Genomic DNA, 11,998 nt, shown 5'->3' on the forward strand with positions numbered 1-11,998 from the left:
TAACAGCGGGGAAAGTAGTGTTGTGCTGGCTTGTATTGACTCAATACCGTTGGCGTTCATTAAAGAAATGCTAAACGTCAACTCATAGCCTACAGGTGGCCTTTATAAACATACGCAAAGGAAGCATATATGTTATAGCACTCGATAATTATCAGCTCAGTCTGTCTAAAAAAAAGCAAATAGCCAATTATTCTATTTTGTTTTTATGCATAAAGCTCCGTGTCGACGACGCCACCAGCAGCCAGCTCCCAATCTTGTCAGCAAATAATAAACACAAAAGAGAAAATAAAGATATTCTCGCTGCCAATGACCCCTTGTCGAGCTCAGCCCCCTCTCGAGCTATGTTGAATCCTGACTTTCTACACAATAATACTAAATTGTAAACACACGCGAATCATTAATATGTAACCCTAGATTTCGCTCTTTTTCACTTCCGGTCCCCCCCCTCTAGGTCGTCATTATTTGCCTCCTATCGCGCCCCCATCTTGGAGAACTCATTCTGGAATCGCAGCTTGAAACCGTTACACAGGGCTCGCATATCGGGGTATTGGTATCCCCTAAGCTCGAAACCCTGGGGAATGGTCCGTACTGGCAGGCCGATCACGCGGGCTGTTTTGCTCGCCTTAAAGCAAAGCCAAAAGTATCCGGGATGCTTGGTGTCGATGCAGAAGGCGTACGCAGATCGGTTGGGATTGGCATCCACGTATGTAATAAGCCATTTTTCTGCGTCAATGTTAGAATGCTGCTCATTCGAGAGAAACGGAGAAAAGTCAGCTAATAAGAGGTGAAGAGTAACTTACCAGTCTCGTTACGCGATCTATTTTGGTACTTGTCGTGTCTCATCATCTCCTCGACTTTTTTGGCCATGGCCTTAACATGGTCCACAATCAACTCGTCCAGATCACTGTAAGTATATTTGCCACCTATCCGGAGAAGTTTGCCGACGGAGAATTCTGTATCCTTCTGCATCTCCAAGACATCAATGTGTTGGTAGACGCCATCGGCAACCTTCCAGGTAATGGCCAAATGGTCATTACCCTTTGAAGAGGGTCGAATGATGACCTCGCCAGGAGGCTGCGATCCAAGAAATTCCTCTGCTTGAATTGAGTTGTAAGGTTTGAAGTTGGGGTGCTTGACAACTCGTTGTGTCCTGCCCGTGGTTTTGTCTTTCTCACGGAGCTCTTCTTTATCGGCAGCCTCGAGGGCGTAGTCCCAGCCGTCACGACCAAAGTTGATGGGAGGCTTGTACGGTATCCGCAGAGACTCTTCTCTCATGGAGAGCTTAGCCAGGAAATCCTTGTAATTCATCTCGAGAATCTTGGCTTGTACCGTTTGCCCAGAGCTAAGTACGTCCTTGACAGACGATCGGTTCGATACTTCATGGCCTTCTATCCTGCCTTCGATGCCACAGTCTAGCTTCACGATGGCAAAGTCGTCTCTGACCATGCGCACCATAACGGGAACAATCATGCCCTCACAGAGAGTTGATTTGGTTTCGCCTGTAAACATGGTGAAAATGTCAGAAGGCGTGAGCAGCGCGAAGCTCCTGCGCAGTTCTTCATATGGAGCTTGCAATTCTGCACTAATGGCCTCGAGAGTGGCTCGTTTGCGTTGGCTAAAGTTCCTCTGCAGCTGGTCGGCATACTCGTCAAGCACCAGTTCGTTAACTCTCTCCTGCTCGTCTTGCTTGAAGAGTTTTCGCACGATGGCACCAGGTCCATTCTCATCAGTTTCGGCCTTGACATCTTCTTCGTCCAGTTCAAGCGCATCTGCCGCCATCTTGCGACCCAGCTCGTAATCCTCTGGGTGAACACGAGTGTTGTCCAGAGGATCTGATGAGGGATTGGTTGCGTCGTACTCAATGTACAGGAAACTGGCGCAATTGTTCCAGACGCGTGGTCCTACGACAGGAAGCTTTCCGCTATCGGGATCGCCAACCAGTTCGTCTCTTGTGTTGACCACACCTCCGTTTGCATTAATAGTCTTGATGACGCTGGTGGCTTTTCGCGGTCCTAAACCTGCAACATAAGGGAGGAGGTTGGCTGTGTATGAGTCGGTCATGGCCTCATTGATATTGACTCCGACCATGTTGACAGTATCAACCATGGCGGACTCCAGATATTTCATCAGCTTGTCTGGAGGGAGAAGGTTCTGGCATGGGTGGAATGAAAGAGAAGCCACATCTTTGTTCAACGCAGCGTACTCTTTCATGGGGTTTTGCAGATATCGTGCCAAAGCAATACAGTATCTTGTGATGGGGTTTAGCGAAGGATGCTCGGCTATCGCACGGGGGCTATCCTTGTAAAGGCGTGCGACTTCATCCTCCACAACAATGACTTCAAGGAGCTCGGTGCGGTAATCATTTGTCTCCGGATCTTCAAACTCTGCTCCCATGAGGCTCTTCTCGCTCACTAGGCCTTCCAAGTCACGTACGAGCTTCTGTGTATCGGACGACCAACCGCCAACACCAATGACATCGGGGCGCCGTCGCCGTACGAGCTCGACAAAATTTTCACGCTGAGTCTCGTCTCTACCAAGATTGCCAAATTTGCCTTGTTCGAGCACACGTCCTTCTTCCTCTACCCAAGCCCAGCACACAGGGTCGCGAGTGGGATCACCACCTCCATTAGACAACACCAGGACTCGGGGAGTGGTGCCTAGGATCATCCCCTTGGGCTTGTAAGGAGCTTGATCCAGCTTGCGGTAGAACTCTTGTCGACACATCTTAAGAACTTCGTCTTGGCAAAACGTTCGAATAACTTCTTTGATGTTTTTGGCCACAATTTTTTCCAGCTTAGGATAGGCGAGATCCAATACCTTTTTGCGCTCCTCTCGCCACTGCTCCGCCCGATCGCTAAAGTTTTCTGATTCAAACTCTTGGTAAAGTTGTCTCCGGAAGTCGTAGCGTGAAGGCATCTCCAGCTTGATTTCCACCAGGCCTTCCTCCTCTGCGCGCATCATCTTGAGGAACACTTCAGGCTGGTGCACCAGATCGGCAATCGCTTGGTTTTGTATGTACTTGACTTCGTAGTAAGGATGCGTATCGTCAATCTTTCGCAAGCCCTTGTCTGTTCGGCGGCAGCTTAGTTCTGCTGCCTGGTAAAATGAGGCTCTCAGATACTTGCGCATCCGGGGGCTAGCAAAGAGCTCTTCGGCATACATCTGGCGAGCAGCATTCATGACTTGATCACCGGTGTTAAAGCTGTCGTCAAGAAGGGTGTCGGCAAGATCCATCGGGTACTGCTCATTGTCATCAGGCGCAACTTTTCTGCCCTGGCGGAGAGCATTCTTGGCTAGCTGATCTGCAGTAATTCCGTAGGCCTTGACAAAATAATAGGCCTTGCCATTGCGAACACGGTCGAGCAGGGAAGATTTTGAACCCGGACGCTTCGTTAGCGATATGTTTCCAGCCAGGGTGGCCAGATCCTTTAGCTTATTGGCGTATTGGAATTGCAAATAGTCTTGCAGATCCTGAATCTCTTCCATGGTGGTGGCTTCCGGAATCATTTCTTCGACCATGCTGTCTTGGACGTCCATCGATTTGAGGTTTTCAAATGATTTCTCGAGTGAGTTTCTCTTCTCCACAAACGAACGGAATTTGATATCCAGCTCTAGGATTCTCCATAAGTCATCCTGGTTCAAGAGCTTATCCGACTGAATTGTGTAATCAGGACCATCAGGGTCGTCCCTGGTCGATTTGCGAATTTTCTTGGAGTGTAGGAGGTAGTCTTTTCGGTGCTGAAACACAAATGGAACCTCCACTTCGTCGACAATGAAAAACTCGAGTACTTTGCTAACAGCTTTGCCAAAAGGGGCCTGGAGTTCCTGGACCAAGCCCTTCTTCGGCCAAAGCTGGTTGGTGATCCATCGAGCTTCCTCCTTGAACTGCTCTGCTGTCAACTGTAGGTTCTTGAATGATTTACGATCCAGTTGGAAGCGTTCGGGCTCGTCGGTAAATCGAATCTCGTTATCCTCGTCGGTGAGCAGCTTTTCTTTAAGCTGTGAAGGCTCAAAGACATCCTTGAGTTCAATGCCTTGCTCCTCTCGCTCTCTGTCCTCTTCCTCTTCTTCCATCTGAAGCGCCCAGTCGTAATCTTCGCCATTACCGAAAATAGCTTCCATATCATCCAGGGCATCTTTGTCCAGTCCTGTCGTGTCAACAACTCCTCCAACACCACGGTCTCTGGGGCGGGCGACCTCAGCATCTTCCTGTTGGCGTATGCGCTCATCCTCATCTTCGGGATAGTCTTCCTCTATGAAGTCGTCGAATTCGTCTACTTGGGAGCGGAAGCCGGGTCGACCGTATGAACGCTGTTCTCCAGCGTCCTCGTCTTCGTCGGCGAAGATTTCTTCCAGCCCTCGCTTTTCGTGGGCTCCATCGTCTTCATCTCGGTGGCCACGTTTAAGGCGCTTGAACTTGGACTAAATATGACGTGTTAGAAGAAGAAGAAAAATCCACTCCGTAAAACGCGAGCAGTGAGAGACTGACTGGAGCCTGGGGCTTTGGTTGTTCACCAAATTGCTCGCCAATTAGTTCTAGATCTTCCTCATCAAGTGCCTCTTCCTCCTCGCGGTTCCGATGCTCTCGCTTTCTCTTAATCGGTCGGCTTTCGACATCGGACTCCGCTTCTTCCTCTTCTTCGTCCTCATCGACAATGAAGCCCTCGCGGATCTAAGAACAGTTGAGCGTGTCAGTAGGCAGCCGTATCATGAGTCAAAAGCACCTCGAGATACCTTGCGAGCTTCTTCCTCGTCGTCATCATCTTCTTCCTCTTCGCTGGAGTCGTCGACGTGAGCAGTAGGTCTCTTTCGGCGCTCTCGGCCAGTTTCTTCGTCAAAAGATTCGTCATCTTCGTCGTCGTCCAACTCGGCCTCCCCCGAAATCAGATCGCGCATAGTAGAGCTCATCTTGCCGGTACCTAACGCTATCGCGTGGTGTGGATGTCACAGGGTGAATCGAAGGGCTCGCGACCGAATTCTGCGCGGATAACGCAATTCAGCCAATTGTTGGGGAGATTTTCGATGATTTCAGAAAGAATGACTTGGTTCCCACGACGACGATTAGAGAGCTAGATGAGGCTAGCTGGCTCCTCTCCTGAGAAGTTCTTTATGAATTTTTGAGCAGTCTCGGCAATAGCCTTCAGCCTCGTGTCGCGTGTGGCAGGGGTAGCATGGAACTTTATTTACCCGAGTTCTGTGCTTACGTAAGTGGGCAAGCTCTTGCACCGCCCAAGTGACTTGTGTATCAACGCCACAAATTGGGTGCAGTGGAAATAACTGGAGAGCGCCATTGGTTTGATTATAAGATTTTTAAAAATCCATTCCCTTGCTTGTCATAGTACATGAAGTTAATATTCCGTTTCCGAGCTTGGATTGACTTTTAACCCATTTGTTTACATCTTTTGGCTGCAGTCTCTGCAAGTGTCTTTGGTCCGCCCTTAGTGGTGGTAGCAGCAAAGCTGAAATGTCGATGCTAATGACCACATAGACTACTCCCCGCTCTGCATATTCGGAAAACGGCAGATACTGCAGCTCGCTCTAGCCTCAAGATCGGACCTCAGCTCTGGATGCTACAGCCAGTGTGGAGTCGCAGGCATACGAAGCACAAGGCTCTAGCACGACATGTAGGCAATAACGCTGGCCCCGCAAATGGCGGGTGCCGGAGACTTTAATTAGAAGACGGATTGCAGCCCCTCACTAACACCAGCTGCCAATGTTTGGAACGCTTTGGAAGGCCATGCAAAAGTTTCGACAGGCTGCAAAACAATTTGTTTCCATCATCTAAGGAATCTGGGAGAATTCGTACATGAGGTGGGGTGCTATAGAATTCGATTTTGAGCCAAAAAGCTCACTGCTAAGAGACGTTTTTGTTGCCTTTGACACAACTGTTCAGCAACGAGTACAATCCTACACAAGGGATATAAACAGCGCCTTGCACACCAGCGGCATAGGTAATTGGCTATCTATGACACTTGGCACGACGAGTAATTCTTCTGGAAGCCAATATGATTTATCACAGACGAGAAACTTGCACCAATCACTATGTAAGCTACTGCTGTAGGCAGGTCGTTTCCAGGGTAAAGGGATCTGAAACGGCCTCTCGTAACACTACTCCATGGGGCATAACAGGGAGATGTCCAAACAGGCAACGCTTATGGGCGATGAGACGTTATCTGTGCTTCTGGACTGGCCTTCTATGGGCACTGGAGCATATAGTCAGGGCTCTTCATAGTATGGAGATGATGATGGGCACTTCCACCTGAATCATCCCACATACGGTAGAGGCTCAGCATCGAGCGTCCAATGCCATGGATGCACGCTTGTAGAGCCAATAGCGATGCTAGATCTAGATTCGCATGATTGGCGAGGGCTGAACAGGCCCAGGAGCGATAGCACCTTAGCTGGGTTTCATCCTCCTGAGCCTCGTATATATGAAGCATCCCCCATCTTTCAAACATGTCCAAACGTGCCATTGCTCGCTAGGGTGCGCGGGAATGGCCCGAGACCCGCTGATGAACAAAGTCCCCAAGCCGTGACTCGTGTGAAGAGCTTTTGGCAATGGAGATTACTTGTAGCAATAGTGCTACGACACCACTACTGTTAGTATACGGAGCACAGAACACTTGACATGATGCATTTTGCAACAGGAGGCACAGGAGGCACAGGAGGCACAGGAGGCACAGGAGGCACAGGAGGCTGCCACAATAGGGGCGGCTGGGCTCCGGCGCCTAAATCAAGGCCTAGCAACTTAGGGGTTGGTGCTGGTGGCTCTTGGGGCGCCGAAACAGGCAACGTGCATGCTAGCCGTGCCTCGAGGTGTGAGGCCGTTAAAGACAAAAATAGAAGTCGATGCAGCATGATTGGAGAAGTTCTCCTGACGCAGGATTTCATCCAATGTTGCTGGGCTTGGAAGATTTCCAAGCGCGCGACATTTAAGAGGGCCAGAATCTCCCAGTGGCTGTCTGCTGGCCTGAGGTGCAGCGTCTTGCTCCCAAAGCCGTCCAGAGCATCACGTTATCTGAGGCCCCCCCCACACGGACATTGCAGCGAGCTACTACCGCTACCTGAGAGCCACTAATTAGCCTTAACCCGACCCATAGCCAACCTCCGTCTACGCATTTCGTCTGCAGAGTACCAGCGCTCAAAGGTGCCCTCTATCTGCGGAGAACCAAGAATACACACAGAGGCATTTTCGACTTTGTTTGCCCTCTCTTTTCTTTCTTCTGGCTGCCTGCGCATCTTGGGTGGATCGGAACAGCTGGAAGTGCTCAAAGCCGACCGCCAGGGCCTTCTTCCAAGAATCTGCATCAGGCTGCATTTCCTGAGCTCCATCAGCGACCTTTCCGACAAGCATCGCCCACTTCACAGCGAAGGCTCGCACGCTGCTTGCTTCCAAGTTGAAAGAAACTTGGGATTCTACCTACTGCCTAACGATCGAGCCCGACCCAACCTTGATCGACTTTTGCTCTGCGTCCAGTGCAACGGTCGTCTCGCCGCCAATCCACCGCTTCCTCACCTGTTTGCATCTCTACCTCGCCCATCATGTCTGATCCGTTTGCACCGCGCACTATGAAGCGCAAGAACGTCAAGGGCCTCGCCCTGACGCCAGCAGCGCCGCGTCCCTCGCCGACAGCCGATACAAGTAGACGTGGCTCAGAAGTCAACAAAGACGAGGCTGGCAAAGAGGAGCAATTGGAAATTGGCATTGAGTATAAGCTCGACTTGAGACCAGAGGAGCTCGAGGTGCTGAAAGAACTCGGCTCTGGCAACGGCGGAACTGTCAGCAAAGTCAAACATCTGACGACAGGAACAGTCATGGCCCGCAAGGTTCGTTCTATTTACTGCCATCGCCCCCGAGAACCCTCTTGGGCGCCTATATCATGACCTCCAGCTAACTTGGCTTCTTTCTAGGTGATACACGTGGAAGCCAAAAAGGAGATGCGAAGACGAATCGTTCGAGAGCTCCAGATTATGCATGGATGCCACTCTGATTATATTGTCACATTTTATGGCGCCTTTTTGAATTCCAACAACGATGTGATTATGTGTATGGAGTATATGGATGTTGGGTGAGTCTCATTTATAACATAGAAGTGCGATTTAAGATTGGAAGAAGTGCGGCTGACACCAATACTCGAATAGTGCACTTGACAGGGTTTCAAGTGTCTTTGGCCCGATCCGTGTGGATGTATTGGGAAAGATTGCAGAAGCAACTTTGGGCGGTCTGACATATCTCTACGTGAAACATCATATTATGCATCGAGATATCAAGCCGTCAAACGTCCTCATCAACTCTCGCGGTTCTATCAAACTTTGTGATTTCGGTGTGTCTGGAGAGTTGGTTAACTCCATTGCCGACACCTTCGTTGGCACGTCGACATACATGGCACCCGAAAGAATCCAGGGCGAAAAGTACACTGTCAAGTCAGACGTGTGGAGTTTTGGTCTGACCATTATGGAGCTTGCTATTGGAAAATTCCCTTTCAACACAAACGAGCACATTGACGAGGATGACTCGGGTCCGGCCGGAATATTGGATCTGCTGCAGCAAATTGTCAACGAGCCGGCTCCAAAGCTCCCCAAGAGCGACGCTTTCCCCAGCATCTTGGAGGACATGATTCAGAAGTGCCTGTTCAAGGAGCCAGAAAAGCGACCTACCCCACAGGAGTTATTTGTAAGTTTTCTTCTTGATTTGTGTAATTATTTGCAACGGCTACTGACAATGTTTTTCTTTAAAGGAACGAGATCCTTTTGTTCAGGCGGCCAAGAGGACCCCGGTGGATCTCAAGGCGTGGGCTTTCAGTCTCATGGAGAAAGACAACCGCAAGTCTCATCTTGTACCCCAGATATCCCCCAGTGGTACCCAGGATCTGCTTCGATCTAGCGACTCATCGCCAAGGTCGCGCAACAACGAGGAGCCCCAGTACGGCGAAATCCCGATTGCCGGAGTCGGTATCTTCTCACCGAAAGATCGAGCGCCCATACAGGATCGATCACCCTCTCGAAATGGCGTAGCCGCCGGTCGACCTGCTCATCCGGGCCTCGGACAGCGAGGAGCCACCACCAATTCGATTCCTCAGGCCTCTTCCTCCAACGCCAACACCTTTAACCTCCCCGTCCGGCCAGCGCCGCCAACGAGCTCCTTTGCGCCACAAGGAGCACCACAAAAGCCCGTGTCGGCGGACGAAGTGCGAAGTCAGAGTCGAAGGCAGCCCAAATTTGGTCTGCCCTCCAACCCCAATCCTTCATATGGCGTATAGGATCCGCCACCATATTATTGACCTCTCTGACTTCCATGTCTCTGCATCTTCTCACCAATTCCTGCCTCAGCATCATGGCGGCGCATCTTACTTTTGATGAGACTCTCTCTTCTCTCTACGCTTTTCTCTTATTAGAGGTGCCGAATAAGGGAGAATAGCCAAGGGAAGACTCTTTGGAGTGGGCTGTGGAATCTGTGAAATAGCAATGAATTTTCACTGGAAAAATATTCTGATACACCTCATTAGGATGAAACGATAGGATTGTGTTTTATGTTATAGTGCGATGTATATGTAGCGAACACAAAGCGTTGAATCCAGCAAGAAAAATGAATTGGCAATCGAAACACAGACTGAAAAGAGGACTTTGCAGTTTAACTTTAAGTTTTGTAGTTGTCATGTCCCTTGTATGAAACAGAGTACATATTTGAATGTTAATATTAACATGTCTGTGCCTACAACAGCCAACTGACTACCAATGGGAGCTTTTTCTTTTTTTCTTCCTTTTGTATTATGCTGGGAAGCTCTTGGATCTAATATATGGATATAGGACTCGAAATCATGACTGTAAACGCCCTGGCTCTATCAGCCGCCCCTGGAAACCAGTTTCTAGTATATGAATCAACTCGTCCAGCTGGTGTATCACCAAATCTGTATTCTCGTGGTTGGCCAAGTCCCTGTTTACATCGTTGAGCAGCAGCACCGTCGCAGCGCCCGCTAATCTCCCTGCCGTCAGGTCATCAAGAGAGTCCCCAACCATGATTAGGCCGCTCGCATCCACGGCCCCGGAGCCATCTATCAGGCCCCAACTCTGAGCAATGTGTATTATGCCTGCCGGATGAGGTTTAGGAGGGCGAAAGTCCCGGGTGATGACGGGGTAGAACTGGGAAGTGGGTATAAACGTGGTGATAAGGTGCTGGACGGGGAGGTCGAAGTTGCGAGTGCAGATGGCTTTGGGAACCTGGTAGGCCTCGAGGTACGACATGAGGGTCTGGAGGCCTGGCTGGGGCGCCTGTGAGGCCATGGCCTTGCGCTCAATGGCGCGGATGGCCTCGTGGGCGGGCGGCTGTTGGTGAGGGGGCAGTTTATCAATGTGTTCGAGAATGTCCACTGATTGAGGGATTCCGAGGATGGAGCGCATTTCCCTGAACATGTATGTCTGCGGCACACTACGAGAAGATCAATCAGTAAATAATGATATAGTCTCCAGATAGAAAGATATCTTCTTTTGCATGTGCCTCTCTCTTCTATGGCTCTTCCGAATGTTAAAAATGAGGGGCACAAATTGGAGTAAGCAAGCAAGTGAGTCAGGCTCTGCGGTGGACGAGGCTTCAGACCAAGTGTCATTTTCCAGATTTCTGCCGTTTAGAGTATGCATAATCTTGATACCATCTCTTAGAGGACATATGACGAAGTATGTAAATTATATCAAATGGGAAAGAGTGGTGTTTGGTGTTCATCTTCTAAGAGGGTGGATATGGGGGGAAAAACCATATAGGGCACAACGAAACGCAAGTCAGTTACTAAAGAAAATTGCAAACCCTTTCATACCTCAACGTCCCATCCATGTCAAATACAATGCCTCTCAGCGGCGGAGCGGTATTGAAAGGTGACAAATCTGCCATTGCTCGCAAAGGAGCGAATCTTCTGGGCCCCGGAGAAGCCATGGCGGACAGAAGCCGTCGTCGGATGAAGGCGGCCAGCGTGTCGATTGGCCAACAAGAAGAGGGGAAGCGTCTGAGTGAGATGGACAGAAGAGAGAGGGCAGAGAGGCCCGAGTGACGGAAGTGCTCAGACTAGAGGCCGGCAAAGGATGGAGGAAGAGAAAGAAGCGCCAGCAGGCCGAGGCGCGCGTAAAATGGCGTGAGGAGGAGGCTTATCGTGACTGCGAGCCGCCGGGTCAGACAGTAGGGCGATGGCACTTGATCTGATCCGGGCTCCATGAAAGTGGACGGCGCCAAGATTTAGAGTGAAGATCCGTTGCCTCTGCCTTCTCGAGCATATGCAACAGGCTCAAAGAGGCCTGTCCAGACCAGCGCCGGCACCGCAGACGCATCGTTTTGATAAGAGCATAGCATCGTGGCTAGTGGTGGTGGTGGTGGTGGCGCAGCCTAGTTAACGTGCAGTAGACGCTGCAGTAGACGCTGCAGAAGCGCCCAAGACGCCTACGATGCGACCATGTGCTCGGCACTATTGCCCTTGCTACCGCGCGCGCTGCACGGCGGCGGCCTATAAGACGCGGCCAGCGCCAGATCGCCGAGCATTGCTGATTCCGCCGCCCGCGATCTGGGCCATCTGGCGTCAATCAGGACTGACAGCTACTGCTGGGACAGGGCTGGCCCACCGCTGGCCCCGCTGGAGCTGTCACTGCCGGTAGTGCCTGAGCAGCGCTCGACCAGGGCCGCCAGCAGGCGATGGCGGTGTCCCGTGCGCCATAAGCTAGCTGTGCCGTCCGTCTTGTCCTGGAGCTTGCATCCCATCTTTTTTCCCTTGCTGCTGTTGGGAGCTGCTTAGCCCGAGCCATTGTCACCCGCCCATTGCCATCCATCGTTGCCTCCAATTCCTCCAATCCTGCTTCTTTCTCACGAGCCCGCATCCCTCCCCTCACGGCGAGTCTCCGAGGAGCGGACGCGACAGCCGAGGCAGAAGCTACGACGTGCGGCCGCGGGCCTTGCTCGAGCCCACGAGAATGCTGGCCGCCCGCAGCGACGCGGCTGACGCAACTTCCACGACCCGGTCGA

The 11,998-nt window shown here is 51.0% G+C and overlaps 3 protein-coding genes across 3 annotated transcripts; 1 reads left to right on the plus strand and 2 right to left on the minus strand.

Annotated features, from left to right (window-relative positions):
- Positions 1-163: 163 nt before the first annotated feature.
- On the minus strand, positions 164-5,122 carry TrAtP1_004746 (uncharacterized protein). The gene is made up of 4 exons (XM_014083327.2): positions 4,735-5,122; positions 4,490-4,672; positions 801-4,422; positions 164-723 (listed from the first exon to the last, which is right to left on the minus strand). The coding sequence occupies exons 1-4, from the start codon at positions 4,906-4,908 to the stop codon at positions 470-472; spliced, it is 4,233 nt and encodes a 1,410-aa protein (XP_013938802.1). The 5' UTR covers positions 4,909-5,122; the 3' UTR covers positions 164-469.
- Positions 5,123-6,884: 1,762 nt separating this feature from the next.
- On the plus strand, positions 6,885-9,704 carry TrAtP1_004747 (uncharacterized protein). Its single transcript, XM_014085005.2, has 4 exons — positions 6,885-7,827; positions 7,912-8,069; positions 8,143-8,674; positions 8,739-9,704. Exons 1-4 carry the CDS (start codon positions 7,543-7,545, stop codon positions 9,258-9,260), a joined length of 1,497 nt encoding a protein of 498 aa, XP_013940480.1. The 5' UTR covers positions 6,885-7,542; the 3' UTR covers positions 9,261-9,704.
- Positions 9,705-11,506, minus strand: TrAtP1_004748 (uncharacterized protein). The gene is made up of 2 exons (XM_014084181.2): positions 10,809-11,506; positions 9,705-10,426 (listed from the first exon to the last, which is right to left on the minus strand). Exons 1-2 carry the CDS (start codon positions 10,922-10,924, stop codon positions 9,817-9,819), a joined length of 726 nt encoding a protein of 241 aa, XP_013939656.1. The 5' UTR covers positions 10,925-11,506; the 3' UTR covers positions 9,705-9,816.
- Between the last annotated feature and the right edge of the window lie 492 nt (positions 11,507-11,998).

This window comes from Trichoderma atroviride, chromosome 2 (assembly GCF_020647795.1).
Source record: "Trichoderma atroviride chromosome 2, complete sequence".
Classification (NCBI taxonomy): Eukaryota; Fungi; Ascomycota; class Sordariomycetes; order Hypocreales; family Hypocreaceae; genus Trichoderma; species Trichoderma atroviride.